The sequence below is a fragment of the Bos mutus genome, chromosome 23, assembly GCF_027580195.1.
Source record: "Bos mutus isolate GX-2022 chromosome 23, NWIPB_WYAK_1.1, whole genome shotgun sequence".
Taxonomy (NCBI): domain Eukaryota; kingdom Metazoa; phylum Chordata; class Mammalia; order Artiodactyla; family Bovidae; genus Bos; species Bos mutus.
The window spans coordinates 17,267,915-17,290,042 of NC_091639.1; the positions used below are offsets into that span (position 1 = coordinate 17,267,915).

Consider the following 22,128-nt stretch of genomic DNA (forward strand, 5'->3'; position numbering starts at 1 on the left):
ATTTTTAATGGAGTGTAAGAAAAGTAAGAGTTTCAATAAATCTGAAGATTAGACTGTAGATGAGAGATACTGAAAGGTTTTCCTTCTAGAAAAACAAAAGCTTGTTCTTTCCTGGCATTACTTTCTTCATCTGCACTCACGTGTTTGACAATTACAGTTCAATGTGTACATTCTTCAATGAATAGCAATCACCCCACAGTGAGCTATAATATGTACTAAGAACAGCCCCATTGGGGGAAAAAAAAAAAAACATCTAATATTTGCATACTTACTAATGAGGCATATCAAAAGGAAGGTAATTTCCAGAGTTTACCACTCCATTGTTTTCTATATTTCATTTCAAAATTGAGCCACCTAGTAAGGAAAATGAGTTAAGAGATCTCAATAATATATAGATAGAAAATCAGTTTTTAAAGGGGGCATTAATGGATTATAATTTGGGGGTAATTTATTACTACTGTTGTAACTGTAGTCCTTTGATTCTCAACTGCATCAGGTTAATAATTTATTATAAATATTAATACCAACACAGGGACACATACTACTAAAGTTATAGTGAATAGAGAAAGACATATTAGGCAAGAAGTGAAAGTATGGGAAGTCAGCAATGGTAGCAAACTAAAAGGCAGTATTGCCTTGAGGGGAAAGAAGATTCTCAAAGTTTCTTGAAACAGCAAGAACAAACCAGATGTGAGGAGTTAGTTTAATTTGTAAACCAGAAGCTCTACCAGAAGAAATGTAAGTTCATAAAAACATTACGATGCTAAAACTCAAAATTTAGCTAGGGAATAGGGTAGGGTCAGGTATATAGGCATTCAAAATTCTCCATTGCTTAGTGCATCAGGCACTCAAGGACCACCCTCACTGAAGTCTTTCTCTATTGCTCAACCTACAGGTACCAGCATGGAGAAAGAGATAGCACTACTCCACAGGCAGTAGAACCCTACCTTTACACCTCATGGCTTTCCTTAAGAAGCATTCCATGCAGCAGATTTCCTCCATCCCAACCCATTAGTCTGACTCCCCACGGTCAACAGGAGTCCTCACCCTGGGATCATTCCACAATCCCCATGGCTCCAGCTCCCAGCTTCTGTGGACACCAGTGGACTTACAACCCTGTCCAAGGTATGAAAGGCTGCAGCATGGCTTGTCTATGTGGTTCTCACTCCTTTCACACTGTCACAGATTAGTGAGTTCTCTCCCCAACTGCTTCAAATGCCTCCCCCTTCCCAGTGGATGGCCATGGACGTAGGGATCTTTTCCCTGTTCTTCAGCTCCCTCTCCCCCAGTTGCAGGCTGGTCTGACTAGTTCTGCTCCTTCTCCCTCCCCTGCCTTGTCCCTTTTTTCCTTGTCCTACTGAGTTCTGTGTGGATCCGGATATTCCTTCTTAGTAGTCAGAGAGTCCTGCCAGGATTCACCTGTTCTTCTGAGAGAACTGTTGCATCTTTAGACGTTCTTGATGCATCAGTGGAGAGAAGTGTACCCCACTTCCACCTACCCCTCCATCATCTTGTCCACCCCCATTTGTACATGTGTTAGAAATGAGTTTCCCTTTCTATTAAGTAACATTGCCATCATCACACATGTTTATCTTTTGCTTTTTGAGAAGAACACAGGTAAGTTCCACTCTCTTCAGTTCAGTCAGTCATTCGGTGGTGTCCAACTCTTTGTGACCCACTGACTGAGGCAACACAGGCTCCCCTGTCCATAACCAACTCCCAGAGCTTTTTCAATCTCACGATTAGATCATGAAGCTCAAAGTTAGATCCTCAGACCTTATTAATTTTTTATACATTAAAATATGTAACCTTTAAAATCCGACATAGAGGCACATAGTATTCAAGTTACAGTAGACTGAGAAAGGCAAAGCTTATGAAGCAGGAAATGAAATCATATAAAATTAGCAATGGTATCAAAACAAGGGGCAGTATTGCCTAGAAAGAAAGCAGAGTTCTGCAATTATTTGGAGACAACACGAACAAGCCAGATGTGAGCCAACCAGCTTAAGCTGTATACCAGAAACTGCACCAGAAGGAAAATGAAGTTCATAAAATTATGCTGATGCTAAACCACAACATCCCGACATAAGAGAATAGGGTAGAGTTTATGTAGACGCTGAAAACTACTCAGAGAGGTAGACATGGAAGCAAATACACTAATGAGCTTCTGAAAAATCAAAGCACAAAAGAGTCTGAAAAATAAATTGTAAAGGGACTTGGTAGTCTAGTCAAAAGAATAAGAGAATCAAATTAGAAAACCAAAATATAAAGACTTGTATACATGATAGACCCAGAGAATGCTCAGGAGAGAAAATTTCAGCCTTAGTGACCAGCGAAGAGAAGCCTCCAGCATCTGGAACCGAAACCCTGGTCAGGACTCATGACTGTGTGCTTCTGAGAACAGCCTCAGTTTCACAGTTTGGGCACTAAACCACCTAAAAGCAAACGCAGACAAGGATTATAGCCTGCTATGACAGTGAATCAAGACAATAGTGTTGGTTAGTTTACTTTTCTCATTCAACTATAAAGTTAATGAATCACTAACCAATGATAATTGACACCATCAGTTTCCAATCAGATCCTCTTTAGTCATACAATGGATATGTGAACCTGTTACATGATCCCCAATAACAGTTTTAATAATTGAATTTCTTGATGTTTAATTGAAGGGTAATTGCTTTACAATACTGTACTGCTTTCCGCCAAACATCAACATGAATCTGCCATAGGTATACCTATAGCCCCTCTTTCTTTAACCCCCTTGCCACCTTCCTTCCAATCCCAACCCTCAAAGTTGTTACGGAAAAATATGGAAGGCTTCACAAATTTGTGCATCATCCTTGGGCAGGGGTCATGCTGATCTTCTCAGTATTATTCCAATTATTTAATATATGTGCTACCAAAGCAATCACACGAATAACATTTTAACAGAAAAAAAAATCATATAGTTAGTCATCTACCAATAAATGATCCATTACATTAAGAATTAGAATATTCTGCTATATTTACTCGGAGAAGGCAATGGCACCCCACTCCAGTACTCTTGCCTGGAAAATCCCACAGATGGAGGAGCCTGGTAGGCTGCAGTCCATGGGGCCGTGAAGAGTTGGACATGACTGAACGACTTAGCCTTTTAAAATTCAATTTCATGCATTGGGGAAGGAAAAAATAATTTGACTCCAAAATTCTTGCCTGGAGAATCCCAGGAAAAAAAAATCCTGGTGAGCTGCCATCTATGGGGTCACACAGAATCGGACACAACTGAAGCGACTTAGCAGCAGCAGCTATATTTACTGCCTCTTATAAAATAGAATTTTATAAGGTCCAAAGTTTCATGAAGGAATTAAGCATATATTTAGTCATAACACATGTATACTTACACAGAAATATATGCACACAATAATGTCTATGTTATACAAGCTATTATTCTCCTTGCCTGTCACAATAAGTCTCTTTAGTTGATGAGAGATATAGTCCCGAATTTCTCCAACTTATATGTCTTCCTTTTGAGAACCACTTCTTTTATTTTCACCACCTATTTTTAAATGACCATTTTATTCTTATATACCTTCCCCCTTTAAACTAACAAAGAGCAGAGAAAACCTAGTAAATGCTGATAACTTATCCTTAATTAAATTACCACTCTTCTGGTAAATTGGAAAAAGAATCATGTTCCCACCTCATTCAGGAGGATAAAATCTCTACTTTATCAGTTCTCTTGCCCAAATTCAATTCTTACTCTCTTCAGTCTTAAATTCTGCTTACAAAGGATGCACAGGAAAAGTAATATTAAAATCATGCTTGCAAGAGCCTATGATTTTATGCTTCTGTTGGCCAAAGGTAGGGCCAGGAATAATTTCTCAAATATTACAATACATCGTGGAAGCATGAAGGTCTAATTCTCCTATCAAAGAGGAGATGTTTGGAGGTGGTTCAAAAACTAAGCCCTATGGGTTGTCAGGATGTACTCCTGACCAGACAGATAAATTTTGTCCCTAAAAAGTCAAAGTCAGGAAAGGGCAGGCCTTATTCGCAGAGCCAATGACATTATCTTGGGTGCTGACCAGGTAATATTCTTGTATTAAATTTGTAGATTTATTTGCTGTTTTCTTGAAGAAACAAACGTAACGAGAAGATTAAAGATGGATAAAAGTAGAAGAGCTGTCAAGGTACCTAGAAGAAAGGCTAGCCAGCAGAACCAGGCCCCCACACTGATAATTGTCAAAGACTGTAACAGTGAGTGTTTTATAGACAGAAGAACCAGTGGATAAAACCAATGTTCTAGGGTCACTGCTGTTTTGCAGTCAAAGACAAAATATTTTTCTCTTTAAGCACAGTCATCAGAGATCCTGATGTGGTCCTGGTTACACACATGCAGACCGAGGGCCACAGGCATGTGTGATGTGACATCAGGAAGTGAACAGATGAGTGTACTGGTGCCCAGTCACCTGCATCTGCTTCTAATGGGACCTGGGGAAAATTACTTGCCCTCTCCAAGTCATCACATCTTCATTAACATAACTTGATGATCTTAGTGAAGATTAAGGCTATCTCACAGGGTTCCCATGAAACACAAATTTTAAGATGTTTTAAAGCTTTTGGAAAAGTATCATAGACATGCATGGGGTTACTAAGGTGAGCGAGCAGATCCAAAGTACAGTATCCTTTTTCTCTTGGTATTTTCTTTTTAGTCAATAGCAGCGATCAGTCAGTCATGTGTTTACTCTTACCCCAGCATGATGGTAAACCACACAGATCAACTGGACTTTTCTTGTCATTTCAGTGTCTAAAATGCAAGCATTAGTCAATGTAGAGTCTAAAAATTATGAACTTCTAGATGGCCTCACTGCTCAGAGTTGCAGAGTCCCAACATTAAACTGTCTTAAAAGAATGGCCTAAACACTCTGGCTCAGAACTAAGTTCCAAATGTTTGCAGAGCACAGAAGTCCTTCTGGCAGCAATACAAAATTACAGGGAGTAACCTACTTCTCCACCTATCTATCTGTGCAAATATCATCATCCATGTAAATTTACACTGAAGGTGCTCCTTCTTCCTCATCCTGGCTACTACAGCACCAACTCCTGCTCAGAGGAACAGGGAAAGAGGAGGCTTCCCACCACAGGATGTATTTGATAACCTCAGATGACTAGATCATCTCAGAACGGCTCATGTTTTTATTTAATCAGGGTCCTGCCTGCTTCTGCTGCTGGTCATGTCAAATCTGCTCCTGTGCCAAGGCAGAACATGCCCATTCTGCTGTTCTGACGTGTTTGACATCCCCTTGGAATCCCTTAGAAACCTGTTTCTCAATGCTACCGTGTTGTCCCGCGACATTGCCATCCATTCCAGCATAATGTTCACTGATTTTGTAAGTACTATGGTGGTGGTGGTTTAGTTGCTAAGTCGTGTCTGAGTTTTGCAACCCCATGGACTGTAGCCTGCTAGGCTCCCAGATGGAACCTTCGCATAAGTGACTGAGCTATACTGTCCTTTCAACAAGAAGGCTGCATCAACCAAACTTCATATAACACAGTCTCTAGGTCAAAGTAGCCATCAGCTCATAAGATGTGGAAATCGAAGAAAGGATCAGTTTTGTGAAATCTCAAAGATTCCTAAGAAGTGCAATAACTTTTTCAATTTCCTTTCATTCATTTTCTTTTGTAAATTTCCAAAATAAATGATTTTGTATTTGTCAGCCAAGAATGCCATAAAAAAATACAATAGACTCAGTGGAATAAACAACAGAAATTTCTTTCCTCACAGTTCTGGGGGCTAGAAGTACCAGATAAGAGTGCCAGCAAGGTGAGGTTCTGGTAAGAACTCTTTCCTCCCAGGCTGGATTCTCCATGCATGCTCACACATAATGGGGTTGGGGAAGAGAAAGACACAGAGATGTAGAGAGAAAAGAGAAAATTCTCTGCTGTTTCGCCTCATAAAGACACTAAACCTATTGGATCAGTGTTCCACCCTAAGAGCTGGTTAATGTTAATGGGCTTCGCTGGTGGCTCAGATGGTAAAGAATCTGCCCTCAATGTGAGAGACCTGGGTTCTATCCCTGGGTCTAGAAGATTCCCTGGAGAAGGGAATGGCAAGCCACTCAAGTATTCTTGCCTGAGAACTCCCATGGACAGAGGAGTCTGGTGGGCTAGAGTGCATGGGGTCCCAAAATGTTGGAACCCTTTTCAAAACACAGCACTTTGGCAGTTAGGGCTCTAACACATGAATTTGAAGAACACACATTCAGCCCACAATACTACCTGACACAAAGCACTTTTAGGTGGGACTGGGGGAAAAAGAAGCATGTTGATTTTCTGGTCCTTCAATGTGTCTCTGGGCTTTCTTCTCCAGGCTCAGAGTAAATAGCCAACAAATGAGAACTGCTCTGCAGTGAACTGGGTGGACGGAACATGTTAAACAAAGCTGAAATCCGGTCACAAAAACAAATAATGGTAGTTTTTTTTAATGTTACAAATTATTGTTTTAAGTTTTTCAGTGAACAGTTGTAGAACTACAGTAGAAGGAATGTTTACAATTGGAAACAATTATTCTCTTTTTGATGAAGGTATTTCAAAGTTGTGTGTTAATTCTTTTAGGTCAATAAAGGAGCACATAGTAGAGCAGACAGCTAATAAAAAGCGGTGCTGAAGATTTCTATTAAATTCACATAGTTCTTTTTACTCACTAGTTTTGCTTCATCCTCCATTTTTGACTGTCCATTTTTTTTCCAACTCTTCCAAGTAATCTCTTTAAATGTTCATAACGTTCACTAAAGATTAGTTTTTCTCTATCAATGTGTTAGCTAGAGTTTTCTACTCTTATTATTCTCAGTCCATGCTTAGTATTCCCTATAGCTTTATGCCATGTTTTTCTGCAGTACCATTTTGTCGCCGTAAACAACATTGTATTCTGCACCTGGGAAGAACACTAAGCTTTATGGTGTGCGGATTCAGAGATAAGTCAAAGTCATAAGTGTATAACTCTTTGTAAGGGAATATATTGGCTCTACCCCACAGTAAACAAGAGATTAAATGGTTAAATATAGGTGCATGCATGCATTCTAAGTCACTTCAGTTGTGTCCAACTCTTTGCAACCCTACTGACTGTAGCCTAACAGGCTCCTCTGGCCATAGGATTTGCCAGGCAAGAATACTGGAGTAGGCTGCTGTGCCCTCTTGCAAGGGATGCTCCTCACCTAGGCATCAAACCTGAGTCTTGTTATATCTCCTGCATTGGCAGGAATGTTCTTTACCACTACCATCACCTGGGAAGCACCAAGTATTGGTACAAAAGTGCTATATTTGGGTCAAATAATAAAAAATGAAAAGAAAAGAGAATAATAAAATAGACAAGGGGAAAATGTTGAATTTAGAAAAGTTAGATGTAAAATCATTTTTATAGAGACAATGTATAGAAAAATAGGAAAAGAATGACTTTCAATTTTTGTGATGCTCCACGTTATAAAAATTACACGAATGTCAAACATGTTAATGTTCCTGTAATGGGTTCATCTACTGAATGCCCAAAAACCGTAACTAATTGCCTGATCACTTTCAGGATGAAAAATATGCCCAGGGCAAACAGTACGATATCAATGACGAGAGCTGCCATACCGATCCCCTCCCTACTCCCGAAGAAAGAGAACAAGCCCTAAAGATAAACGTGAGTCTTTCACCTGGGTTTTTCACTGGGTCAAATGAGACAGGAAGTATGTTACCAGACTTCAGATTATTAGAGGTTATGGTAACTGTACATGCAGAAAAAGGTGGAGGAATGGTAAGAAATTGAAAAGAAATTATATTATGCATTTGATTAAGCATGAGCGAAATCAAGGGATGACTAAAGATCTGTAGTAGCAAAATAAATAACAGATTTATAAAATGTCCATGCAGACAACTTTAGCTCAACCAATGCATTAGACACAGGATTGCAGCTATTATTCTGTATGAAAACAGGAAATGAATGGGAACTTCCATGTGTAAAATATAAGATTGCAAAATTCATGAATATATAAGAAACACACCCCAGTTTTGAGTACTCCCTGTTACTAGTGACTCCTACGTGGGAGTCCTATACTGCACCACCTGAGCCCCCGCATCTGCCTTTCAAGGCTCTCCTGATTCTGCTTCTACTTCTCTGACACCTCCTTCACTCATCATTCTCAATGACTCTTCTGTCACCTTTTATTCTTAATTTGTAAGTCTCCCCACAATGGCCTATAAACATTGCTTTGCTTCTCATGGCCGCAACAATTGCCTCTGTTCTGAGGACAACACAGTTTACATATCAAGCCTCAATCATTTATGGCAGCTCCAAATTTTCACTGTTATAATCTCTCCTTTCTGATTTCCTGCATTATCCTTCATCCTAACATTATTTAAAATATTTTCACATGCATCCCCCTTAAAATACTATCTTCTCTCTCTACAACTTTCTTAATGATACCAGCATTCTTTTCCCCTGTTAAGCTCATTAATAATGAGGGTGATCAAGTAAAGGAAAAGGTCAAAGAGGAAGAAGAGGAGGGGTTTTTCAATAAGCTTAAATTTAAAGTTTATTGAGAGTTACTACATGGCCATACATTTTACTCAGCACTTTATGTGCATTACTATATTTAATCCTATTCAGTTCTCTGTTCTTTACCAGTAAAACAGTTCATGGCTGTAAAGAAATCAAGCATATTAACTAGAGATCTTCAGCCCCTGGGATTTTCAGGCTCAATTCTGCTAATAGTAGTGAACTAGGGGGGAAACCTCCACTGTGAATCCCACTGATGCTGTTACTAAAGACAAGACTGTGCCATTTTCTGCCCGGACACATGTCAACAAAACAGACTCTTCTGATATCAGCAGGGGGCTGATGTGGGATCAGCTGAGGAGAGAAGCCTGTTTAGGAATGTCATGTCTTTTCATTGTCTCTTTGTTATAATATCATAAAACAATTACCAATCAAAAATCAATACAAGTGACTCATCTGATTCATTAATACGAATGAATCACTGGGTGACAATGATGTGGGCACAGGTGGAATCCCTCTTTCCTGGGTCAGGCACTGCAGCACATACTGACTTGTCGTAAAAACTTAGATTCTCTCAGGCAAATATACAAAGATAAAAGAACTCACTGAGTGGTGGTAGAATTTCAGAGGAAAAAGAAAATTCTTCATGTTATAAATTAGAACTCATCAGAAGAATTAGTTCCTAAAATAACCTAGATTTTTAATAATTCAGCAAAGTGTGAACTAATAGCTTACATTTTATAATTTTGAAACTTTTACTACCTTCAAAAATCTCTGCATCAGAATAAAAAAAGTTTTTTTTAGGTCAGCTGCTCTGAGCAAAGATCACATGTTACCAAAACCACTGAATTATGATTATTTTAATGAGACTGTTTCTTCTGGTTGCTTAGAATGAAGACCTGAGTAAGTGGATAATCATGTTACTGTACTCCTGGAAAAGACCTCTGTATCATCTAGTCACAGAGCTGCAGAATATGAAAGAAGTCTCAGATACTATCCTATCAAGTGCCAGACAAAATTTGAAAAAAGTACAAGAACTTCAAGAATTCATAGAGAGGCAATTCAGCCAGGTGAGTGTCCTGCAGAGGGCTTTCTTGCTTTGTTCATGAATGAAAGAGGTGACTTCTGTAATGTGTAAGGTGTTTTGAAATATCTCATTTTGTAAGAAAAAAATTTATGACTTCTATATTCTAGACTGCTACTATATAAAGCAGGAGCCTAGTCATTCATAGTGATAGATTCTACTGTAAAGGAATCAGAATTTCACTGCAATTTTTGACATGTGCAGCCTTCCCTGCATTGCACACAATTCCACCGAAAGCTTGCCTCTTCCTGGGCACTGGTGGTTGAAATATTTTCAAGAGTAAGAGAACTAAAGTACAGAATTTCCAAGATCAGCATTTTCTTCAAAGAAACCCAGGACATCTGCTATTGAAATTCCACTTGTCTTCTTTCTCTGTTCTCCTCAAATCAAAGGATGAGAGTGGGAAGGAAGAAAAGAGAAAGTTAAAACTAAACTTGAGTTCTGTTTCTACTTTTTAGATTCCTAATAGTTTTCTCATAGGCTGGCTCCAAAATCCATATCTAGAGAGTTTTATATTCGTATATCTTCCCCAAATCTTATTTTGATAATTAGAAGCAAAAAAAAAATAAGCAAATACTAATAAAATGAATAAGAAGTCATTATCTTTTGGGTATTCAGATTATTTTTCCAGTAAGGCGGCTGACCGAGGGTGAAATAGTCTGGTCAGAACTTCCATCCCTGGTGTCCAGCGATGAAGATATTCGTCATTCTGCATTTTATAACCTGTTCAAGTGCCTGCAGAGGGATTCACATAAAGTTGACATTTACACCAAGATCCTGATGTGCTGAATCAACAACATGTGCTAAATCCACATCCATCCCATCCAGCTCTGAGGTGGTCATAATGATCTATCCCATAGCAAGCTTCTTAGAAATTTATAGCTTTTTAATGCATGCTCTGTGAAATGGGTCTCCTCTAAAAAAATAAACACAGACTCTGTAGAGATGTCAAAATCTAAGAGGGCAATTTGTTAACATTTCTTATCTTCATTTAATAGAAAATCAAAAGAAAATCCACCCCTACAATTGAAAGAATGAAGCTCCTATTAAAATTAGTCACAAATAGCAGAAGCTGGCATTACAAAGAAGACCATTAAGAGATAATGTAAGAATCACAGCCAATTATTCTGGGTCAAATTATTAGAATCAAAGAATTAGACAATTGTTCATGGTTCTGGTCATGCTACCAAGAAGACTGAATTCTCAGGATTCTTTATGAAACCCAGCCATGATCTGTCAGCCAACTATCACAGTGTTATACCAGACAATATAAATGCTTGGCACCTTTGTATAAATAGCATGAGCTTTACTGAACTGTCTAAAGATTGTTAGGATGCTGTCGTAGTCCTTCTGGGTTGCTATAACAAAATATCACAGGCTTTAAAACAATAAAATGGATTTCCACAGCGTGGTCATGCAGGGTCCATTCTGGTCACACACTTCTTACTATATCCTCACATGGCAGAGGGCTTGGGAGCTCTGTATGTCTCTTATATATATAAGTGGTCATCTCAGTGAAGAGGCTCCATCCTTATAACTCCATCACCTCACAAAGGCACCACCTATGGATGGGACTCAGGATTTCATCATATGATATTTCTGGGGGACACAAAGGCTGAGACCATAGCGGATACAAAGGTGAACTGGCTCATCCTCCTGCACTGGCTGTCGTCACCCACACTCCATTGCATCCTCATTTCCAGCATCACCTTGCAGCCATTCCATACATTCTATCACTCTGGGTTTCACAAGTCCAGGTCAGTCAAGTGTCAGCTCCATCTCATATTCAGTCTATTCAATGTCTCCCTCTCCCCTGCTGAGGCCCAGGGGACCTACCAGGAAACATAGATGTCTCCATTTTTGCAAGGTTGCTTCTCTCTCCCTCTCTGGATCTTCATTTCTTGGGCCATGTTGGAACAGGGAGATGGTAACGAGATGGGAAAGTTCTGACATCACTGACTTACATGGTGCTGTTGTAGCCTTTTCTTGGTCCAGGCAGACTGATCTGAAATTCCCCCTGACTGACAAGTGTTTCCCTTGTGGGGTATCCTTGTGATTTTCCAGGACATTCACAAGTTGGGGATCCCCAAATTCATAGTTTCCTTTTTAATCAGGGGAAATGTTCTGGAACCACAGCTCCCCACCTGCAGTAGTCACCACAGCCTCTCTGTTTCCCTCAATCTGCAAGCACCATCTGGAGAAAATTAAGCAGCCCACAGTCAGCTGCCTACTAACTGACCCACAGGAAACCCATGTATCATAAACACTCTGAACAATTGAATGGCAGAAATACTGGTGTGCATCTGTCCAACGCCTGTGGCCTCTGGACAATTGTCCAAATGGTCACATAGACACAGAGTAGATCAGAAAGCTGGATTTAAAAACACATTTATCTGATAAGTGAGATACCGTTCTCTCTTCCTTTTAGAGTAACCATCCTAGTCATTAATTATTTCACCTAGTAGTTCCAGAAATATAAAATCCTCCAAATAAACTGAGTCTCTACTGAGACTGGAGCAGTGTGACTGGATTAGGGATGCTCAGCTTGTTCAACAGCCTCCAAACAACCTGGGATGAGGGCCGATCTCTGACTGTCTCTCCTAAGAATTCAGTGATGTACCTGGTCTGGTTTTACAGCATCTTTAGGGCTTTAGCAGTAATTCCTGATAAAGAAAATGGGAAATCAAAAAGTAGAAGGGAAAGGGGGATGAATAAGAGAGAAGGAAGAGAAAGACAGAAGGAAGGAAAAACAGCAAAGGGAAAGTGAGTCTAGGACTTGGGTAGTGAAGGATGAAATGCTGTTAGAACACTTTATTTTTAAGGACCCAAATATATATGCTTTTTTAATATCCTAAGAGCAAATATCTCATATTCTCTTTTATTTCCATTTTCTCTTCTCTCCTATTTTTTCTGAAATTGTCCTTTATATTAGAAGTATCCGTTTGTTGTTACTAAAGGTCATAGTTCTAGAGAGAACAAAGCTTGGCAAATCTTCAGGGCAGAATCCAGCCAAATTATCTTCTTTTAGGCAAAGACACCTTTCACCCACATACAGGAACACTGTCCAGCAAAACCAACCTCTTCCCTCATAGGCAGGGTTATTCTTGCCTGATTCCTGCCCCTGCCTCTACCTCGGATGACCCAAACCTTTAGAATTATGACAGAATACCCTCTCCCAAAGCAAACTATCAATCCCTCCTTTGGCTCCTTCATGAATGTAAAGTGTCAGCTTTCTTGTACTTTCACTTTCTTCTTTCAAAGGTAAAAGACCATGAAAAAATTCTGTAAGCACTTTCTAAGTCATTTACTGCCCGAAACACCTAATTCTATTTTGTTACTTGCTTAACTTTCTTTCCTTCAATGTCTAGACCTTTCCAACAGAGAGCATGGTATTTATTAGAGGGAAAAATCAGCAATAAAGGGGACAATGCAATTTGAGGAAACCTATACTCACCAAGAGACCACGCACATCTTCATGTATTTGTCTGTTATAAAATTTATTTCAAGCATAAATTTAGGACTTTACATCAAGCCCAGAGGTGGTAACACTGAGAGTGCTCCACTTGCTGACTGTGACATATAAAGTGAATAATGTAGATTTCAGACAATATTGAACAGAGCCATAGATATTCTATAGAGTCAGTCAGGAATAGCCAAAGAAGGGATATTTGGACAGGATTTAACAATCATTCCCTTGCCATCCAGAAAGCATCAATTTTTCTCTCTTTTACAGATTTCCATATAAGATTACATTTGAAGAAATGGCCCTGCTATATCAAGAATAGTAGCAGTGGTTTCCGAATGGAAACAAACAAATGAAGAACTGAAGTTCACTGATCTTATAGATTAGTAAGTCACATGTCATGGATACAGTGAGACTTAACTGAGGTTTAAAAAAGTCTCTATTTTCCAGAAGCAGGCCCACACTTGTGGAGATGGAAAGGGTAATATAAACACACAAATTGCTTTATTGCATGGTAGAGTGAAGAATAAGATGTGATGCCAACATGGTGCTACACTGGATTGAAGTAAAGCTAGGAGCCATCTGAGTGTGGCATAGGAGTGACGCAGATGGGATGGCTTTATGATGGAGTTTTGAAAGGTTGATGGGATATTGATGTGGAAAAATAGGAAAACAGTATATCTGTCAATTCATTTAGGATCATCTTATGAAGTAAGGATCTCTGACATCCTAGATCAAGGCAACTGATATATTAATACATATAGCCTTAAAAGGTATCAGTGAATAATCAAGTCTGACAAAAACACAAGAAATGTTCATTTTTTACCATACATGTTGTATCTCTCATGATTATGCTCCCATGATATACTGTATATATTATTGTAGGGTTAGAATGGAGAAATACTTGTATGCATTTTTATGTGTTAGGGAGAATCATATATGCCAATTAGGAGAGTTTGTCTTTATTCTACAAAGCAACAGGAAACCAAGAACATTAAGTCCAAGAGAGCAAAATGTTCAGAATTAGAAAAGAGAAACTTTAATGTGGATTGAGGAGTTGTGGCTGTTGGGGCTGGTAGAGAAAAAGAAAGAGACCAGAAAGAGCTGGGAATATTATGACACTAAAAATCAAAGAGGGCTCTGCCAAGTGAAAAGACGCAATGGATGTGAGAGATACAGGAAATGAAAGAGACCTTGACCACATGGAAGGGATGAAGCAGACATAAGAGTCAAAAAAGACATCCAGCAATATGGGACTAGTTGAGTCTATCAATGACTGAAAAGTTCGAGAGAAGGGAGGAGATAAACTAAGGTTTTATCCAAAATTGTCTTAGCTCTATTTTCCTGTATTTCATCATCTTAGTACCAGGAATCACCAAAAAAGAATGTTAAGGTTCTGAGCAAATGGTAGAAATAAGCACACTATGAAGCTTTGCTAGACACTCTGGAATACCAGAACCAAAGCAGGACCACCCAGTGATAACAAGCAGTAAGTCACTAGTCACTTTCAACACTTAAATAAGACATACATTGTAAAGCATAGAGGATGAATAGAAATCAAATGGAAACAACCCATACCTTTACAGAGCCAGCCTAAACAGAACCTAAAACCTAAACCAAATAGAGGTAATGGTCTCCTTAATCATGTGCCCACTTTCTCCAAGAGGTTCTCATCCTTTTGCCTGAATCCTCCCTTGTTTACTAACGCTTCATTACCTTACTCTCAGCAGATGATCAGCTAATCACTAATCAAATAAATAATTAAACAGTGTTCACTCCTGAGATATATTTGTATTGATGGACACTTCAAACTGGAGTTTTCTAATCCTCTGAACGTAAAACTCTAAAACTGGAAGGACTCCTTCCCAGCCTCTTTCCAAAATGCCCAGTGGGCAGCAATTGCGAGTCTAGCTACTTAGATGTCTTCTGCCATTATTACAACCTGTTTGGACAGTGAAGACAGGAGACAGATGAAGCACTGAAAGATGTGGAGAAAGAAATGCATGGACAAGTGGAAAAGATAGCACAAGTCTTAAACACTGATCTATGCCAGCACACCATACCATGTGTGATGGGAGCCAGGTGGGCCTAATGAGGGATGGATTTTTCAAGAAAGCTCTACATGAGTTGGCACTGAGAAACCTGATTCAACTCAACTGTTGCAACATAATTCTTTGATTTTAAGACTCTAGCCAATTTCGTATTTAACTGCACTAAGTCAAAAAGGAAATATGCTTATTGGCTATTTGAACATTGTTAAGAGTTCTTGCCTGGAGAATCCCAGGGACGGGGGAGCCTGGTGGGCTGCCGTCTATGGGGTCACACAAAGTCGGACACGACTGAAGTGACTTAGCAGCAACAGCAAGAGATCTTAAAAGTTCTCATTGCAAGAAGAAAATTGTAACTATTTCTAGTTACAGATATTCACCAGACGTACTGAGGTGATCCTTTTGCAATATATATATCAAATAATTATGTTCTATACCTGAACCGAAAATAACATTGTATGTCAATATTATCTACGTATAATGATCAGATCAGATCAGTAGCTCAGTTGTGTCCGACTCTTCGCGACCCCATGAATCGCATCACGCCAGGCCTCCCTGTCCATCACCAAATCCTGGAGTTCACTGAGACTCACATCCATCGAGTCAGTGATGTCATCCAGCCATTTCATCCTCTGTCGTCCCCTTCTCCTCTTATCCCAAATCCCTCCCAGCATCAGAGTCTTTTCCAATGAGTCAACTCTTCGCATGAGGTGGCCAACATACTGGAGTTTCAGCTTTAGCATCATTCCTTCCAAAGAAATGCCAGGGCTGATGTCCTCTAGAATGGACTGGTTGGACCTCCTTGCAGTCCAAGGGACTCTCAAGAGTCTTCTCCAACACCACAGTTCAAAAGCATCAATTCTTAGTGCTCAGCCTTCTTTATGGTCCAACTCTCACATCCATATATGACCACAGGAAAAACCATAGCCTTGACTAGACAGACCTTTGTTGGCAAAGTAATGTCTCTGCTTTTGAATATGCTTTCTAGGTTGGTCATGACTTTCCTTTTGGAAAAGAAAACATCTTTTAATTTCATGGCTGCAGTCACCATCTGCAGTGATTTTGGAGCCCAGAAAAATAAAGTCTGACACTGTTTCCAATGTTTCCCCATCTATTTCCCATGAAGTGATGGGACAAGAAAGCATGATTTTCATTTTCTGAATGTTGAGCTTTAAAACCAAACTTTTTCACTTTTCCACTTTCACTTTCATCAAGAGGCTTTTGAGTTCCTCTTCACTTTCATTGACATAATTGGTGTCATCTGCATATCTGAGGTTATTGATATTTCTCCTGGCAATCTTGATTCCAGCTTGTGATTCTTCCAGTCCAGCGTTTCTCATGATGTACTCTGCATATAAATTAAATAAGTTAAATAGACAGCCTTGACGAGTCTGATGCTTTTCAGCCTATTTGGAACCAGTCTGTTGTTCCATGTCCAGTTCTAACTGTTGCTTCAGACCTGCAATACAGATTTCTCAAGAGGCAGATCAGGTGGTCTGGTATTCCATCTCTTTCAGAATTTTCCACAGTTGTTTGTGATCCACACAGTCAAAGTCTTTGGCATAGTCAATAAAGCAGAAATAGATGTTTTTCTGGAACTCTCTTGCTTTTTCCATGATCCAGCGGATGTTGGCAATTTGATCTCTGGTTCCTCTGCCTTTTCTAAAACCAGCTTAATGCCTGAAACTAACCTGAAACATTATTGTCAATGTGACCTATGTATAATGATCATATAATCATTATGTTATATACATAACACAAATGCATACCTTCAGTTAAGTTCAGTCACTCAGTCATATCCAACTCTTTGAGACCCCATGGACTGCAGCACATCAGGCTCCCCTTGTCCTCCACCATCTCCTGGAGCTTGCTCAAACTCATGTCCATTGACTCGGTGATGCCATCCAACCATCTCATCCTCTGCCATCTCCTTCTCCTCCTGCCATCAGTCTTTCCTAGCATCAGGGTCTTTTCCAATGAATCAGTTTTTTGTATCAGGTGGAAAAAGTATTGGAGCTTCAGCTTCAGTATCAGTCCTTTCAATGGATATTCAGGGCTGATTTCCTTTAGTATTGACCTGATTGATCTCCTTGCAGTCCAAGGGACTCTCAAGAGTCTTCTCCAACACCACAGTTCAAAAACATCAGTTCCTCGGTGCTCAGTTTCCTTATGGTCCAGCTCTCACATCCATACTGACTACTCAAAAACCAGAGCTTTGACGAGATGGAATTTTATTTATATGTATAAACATATATATAGACACACCTAGGTAAGGAAATGTTTTTGAAAAGAAATAAAATTATATTTTGGATAAAGAAAACAAATCAACTAGTATATATATATTTTTTAAACCTGCATTTTAGTTATCATGTTGGATCTAAAACCTTATCTTCAAATGTAGTTTATGTTTATGCTGATAAAAGAAAAAAAACGTTTCTTAACCTATAACATTAACTGCAGAACAGCTTATTTACAATAGCTAATCAAAACCAAAAAATTTTGAAATCTATAGGCCTGCCCAGTACTCTGCTATTGATTTAACCAATTGATCAATGACTTAATTTCTCCTTGACTCAGAAACTCTTATAGGTGCTTGCTGCTGCTGCTGCTAAGTCGCTTCAGTCGTGTCCGACTCTGTGCGACCCCATAGGCAGCATCCCACCAGGCTTCCCCATCCGTGGGATTCTCCAGGCAAGAACACTGGAGTCGGTTGCCATTTCCTTCTCCCAATGCATGAAAGTGAAAAGTGAAGTCGCTCAGTCGTGTCCGACTCTAGGGACCCCATGGACTGCAGCCTACCAGGCTCCTCTGTCCATGGGATTTTCCAGGCTAAAGTACTGGAGTGGGGTGCCATTGCCTTCTCCGTATAGGTGCTTAGTTCACATCAATAAAAAAAAGCAGGCAGACACTTGTCCTCATGGAACTAATATTACAGCTGGTGGAAAACAGATAATCTGCAATAAACATGAATCCAAGTACATTATATGGTATCTTAACAGGAAATCTGTACACTGGGAAAAGAACTAGTAAAGCAGAGGATGGGGTTTAGGGAATAAAGGTGAAGAAAGGGAGGTGATTTAAAGAAAAACAACTTAGACCACACTGAGGGGAGCAAACATGCTCTCTTTCATTCAAGATTCAGGTTTTCCCCTGTCCAGGCAGGTCTCTTGGTCTTCTACCCAACTGCAAAAATGTTTCCATCTCTGAGGCTCTGTGTAAACTCATGCAAACATGGATGTTCTGAACATTCTGCCTCTCTTCAGTTGAACTGGTTTCATAAAAAATTGTTGGTAAACTCCCCCAAATTAAGTAACATTTTATGCAGCAAATTTTGATAATTTTCTGTTTCCTGAAGAACTAATCCCCAAATTACTTTCCATTTTACAACACACTGTCAGTGACCTAATTATATTATGTAAAAATATTTTATATATGTGCTGCCATTCTAATATATTATGACATTTAAAAATATACACAAAATACAAATTAAATGACAGTGAGATAAAAATAAATGGAAATGGAAATGCTAACATTTTCTTCCCCGGGGGATGAGGATACTCATCTTTATGGCCACTGGACTAATGGATTCTGAATGTACACACATAATTATACCAGTAGTTTAACTATCATAATAAAGTAATTTCTTTTATATATACCTTCAATCAAAGTTCTCAGAATACCACAAGGGGTCAAGAATAAAATTATATGTCAATAACTCTCTTCATATGCATACATAAAATATTGTGAGATCAATTAAGGAATCCTCTTTAATTGTTTTGTTATTCCATCAATTCATCTACTGGTAAATAATCCAAACTCTACAATAGATTTCTTTTTTTCAGGATTTAAATCTCAAATCATAATAAAAGCAGAGCAATGACCCTGAAAAAAATGGCCTGGTGAAAAAAGTTGGCTTAAGCTCAACATTCAGAAAAGTAAGATCATGGCATCTGGTCCCATCACTTCATGGCAAATAGATGGGGAAACAGTGGAAACAGTGGAAACAGTGGCTGACTTTATTTTTCTGGGCTCCAAAATCACTGCAGATGGTGATTGCAGCCATGAAATAAAAGATGCTTACTCCTTGAAAAGAAAGTTATGACCAACCTAGTAAAAAGCAGAGACATTTCTTTGTCAAAAATGTCTGTCTAGTCAAGGCTATGCTTTTTCCAGTGGTCATGTATGGATGTGAGAGTTGGACTACAAAGAAAGCTGAGCACCGAAGAATTGATGCTCTTGAACTGTGGTTTTGGAAAAGACTCTTGAGTCCCTTGGACTGCAAGGAGATCCAACCAGTCCATCCTAAAGGAGATCAGTCCTGGGTGTTCATTGGAAGGACTGATGTTGAAGCTGAAACTTCAATACTTTGGCCACCTGATGCGAAGAGCTGACTCATTTGAAAAGACCCTGGTGCTGGGAAAGATTGAGGGCATGAGGAGAAGGGGATGACAGAGGATGAGATGAATGGCGTCACCAACTCAACGGACATGGGTTTAGGTGAACTCCGAGAGTTGGTAATGGACAGGGAGGCCTGGCGTGCTGCAGTTCATGGGGTCACAAAGAGTCAGACTAGACTAAGCGACTGATCAGAACTGAACTGAAATGGCCTAGAAGAATAAATAAAATGTCATATGGATATATATATATATATATATATATGCATTTGTAAAGAAAATTAATGAAAAAATACAGAAGACTCACAGTTTGCTGAAACAGAAAGTGTACTCCCTCAGAGCTGAATATATATATAACCTAGAAAAGATACTTTCTCAGCTTCTGATGATTTCTAAAGAAGGGGACTCCATGACTTTTATCTCCAGTCTGCTGTGGACCCCTTTCCACTTTCCTCCTCAACTTCCCTCCATAAAATCTCTTTCCTAAGTTATAAAACACATCTTAGGCTTCTGGTTCAGAGAAGATGACCTTGATCTCTTTGTGCCAACTCCTCTGTTTGTTCTGGAAATAAGAAGAGACCACTAAAAGAGACCTTGTGTATTTGGCAAGAAGAAGGTGAACTAGATTAGGGCCTGAAGAATGGAAGAGCAACGCAGCAGCACCTAAGAGAGGACAAGCCAGGCCCAGCATTCCTACCTCCAGCCTAGTGTCAGAAGGCAGCCTGAGTAGGGCTGTTCTTCCAAGGAATAAATGTGAAGGAACACCAGGTGGTGGTTTAGTTGCTAAGCTGTGCCTGACTCTTTGTGATCCGTGGAATGTAGCTCACCAGGTTCCTCTGTCCATGGAATTCTCCAGGTAAGAATACAGATTCCCATGTCCTCCTCCAGGGCATCTTCCCAACCCAGGGATTGAATCCAGGTCTTCACAAGGCAAGTGGATTCCTTATTGTCTGAGCCACCAGTAAAGACCAAGAAACTCAATAATCACATGGATATTTGGAAAATAAAAGGATAAAAACATGTGTTAATATTAGATAAAGTAGACTTTAGAACAAAGGAAATATCTAAGGACAAAGGAATACAAGGACATTATATAAGGAAAAAAGAGTCAATGCAGCAGGATACATAATAATACTAAATATGTATATACCAAACAACATAATCTCAATATACTTGAAGCAAAAATAGATACATCATCTGAATACTCCTATAAACTTTAATGAGATTGAAACTGTGACATAAAACTTTTGTAAAAGAAATCATCAATCCAAGATAGTTTGACCAGAGAATTTTTTTTTCATTTTTTAAATTTATTTTATTTTTTTAATTTTATTTTATTTTTTTAAACTTTACAAAATTGTATTAGTTTTGCCAAATATCAAAATGAATCCATCACAGGTATTTTTAACTTTACAATATTGTATTGGTTTTGTCATATATCAACATGAACCCACCACAGGTATACATGTGTTCCCCATCCTGAACCCTCCTCCCTCCTCCCTCCCCATACCATCCCTCTGGGTCGTCCCAGTGCACCAGCCCCAAGCATCCAGTATCATGCATTGAACCTGGACTGGTGACTCCTTTCATATATGATATTATACATGTTTCAATGCCATTCTCCCAAATCATCCCACCTATATTTTAAAAATTAAGATCAGTTTGACATAACCTCTTTAAAAAAATTAAAGAGTAGGAAACCATTCCCAACTAATTAGATGGGGCTGATATCGCTCTGTATGAAAATCAGACAAAGGCAGTACAAAAAGGAAATTTCAGACTAACATCTCTCACAAATTTGGAATTAAAAGTTTTCACTCTCACACATACAAATCAACCAAATGAATTCAACAATGTATAAAAACATCTCTTGATAGTTTCTGGTCCCTACCTAAGTCTGGTCACATTACTTATCTCTTCAAAGGGTTTAAGTGAACCAAGGATACAGTCAGTTAGGGGCCCAGTAATAATATTATGATACCAGAAATACAGTGACAAATACTCTAGGTCAAATCAGAAACTGACTTCTCCCATTAAAGTTAACCCTACCCAGTCATCCTAAATTTCTAGCAAAAATAACTACAACTAGATTCATAAGATAAAGAAAACATAGCTACTATATAGAAATGGTGGGTGTGTTTGATATTCTTTAAATGCCCCTGGAGAACCCTGGCTAATAGAGTATTGCCAAGAGAATGCACTGGTCATAGGAAACACACTTTTCCAACAACACAAGAGAAGACTCTACACATGGACATCACTGGATGGTCAACACCGAAATCAGATTGATTATACTTTTTGCAGCCAAAGATAGAGAAGCTATATACAATCAGCAAAAAACGAGACCGGAGCTGACTGTGGCTCAGATCATAAACTCCTTATTGCCAAATTCAGACTGAAATTGAAGAAAGTAGGGAAAACCACTAGACTTTTCAGGTATGACCTAAATCAAATCCCTTATGATTATACAGTGGAAGTGAGAACTAGATTTAGGGGACTAGATCTGATAGATAGAGTGCCTGATGAACTATGGAATGAGGTTCATGACATTGTACAGGAGACTGGGATCAAGACCATCTCCATGGAAAAGAAATGCAAAAAAGCAAAATGGCTGTCTTGTGAGG

General features: G+C 39.1%; 1 protein-coding gene and 1 non-coding gene across 2 annotated transcripts; one reads left to right on the forward strand and one right to left on the reverse strand.

The window, feature by feature from the left end:
- The first annotated feature begins 1,070 nt into the window (after positions 1–1,070).
- Positions 1,071–10,388, forward strand: LOC102271714 (placental prolactin-related protein 3). Its single transcript, XM_005897004.2, has 5 exons — positions 1,071–1,125; positions 5,188–5,369; positions 7,556–7,660; positions 9,406–9,585; positions 10,218–10,388. The coding sequence occupies exons 1-5, from the start codon at positions 1,071–1,073 to the stop codon at positions 10,386–10,388; spliced, it is 693 nt and encodes a 230-aa protein (XP_005897066.2).
- On the reverse strand, positions 2,804–2,914 carry LOC138985149 (U6 spliceosomal RNA). Its single transcript, XR_011462407.1, has one exon. It is a non-coding gene; the product is annotated as a U6 spliceosomal RNA (small nuclear RNA).
- Positions 10,389–22,128: the final 11,740 nt, after the last annotated feature.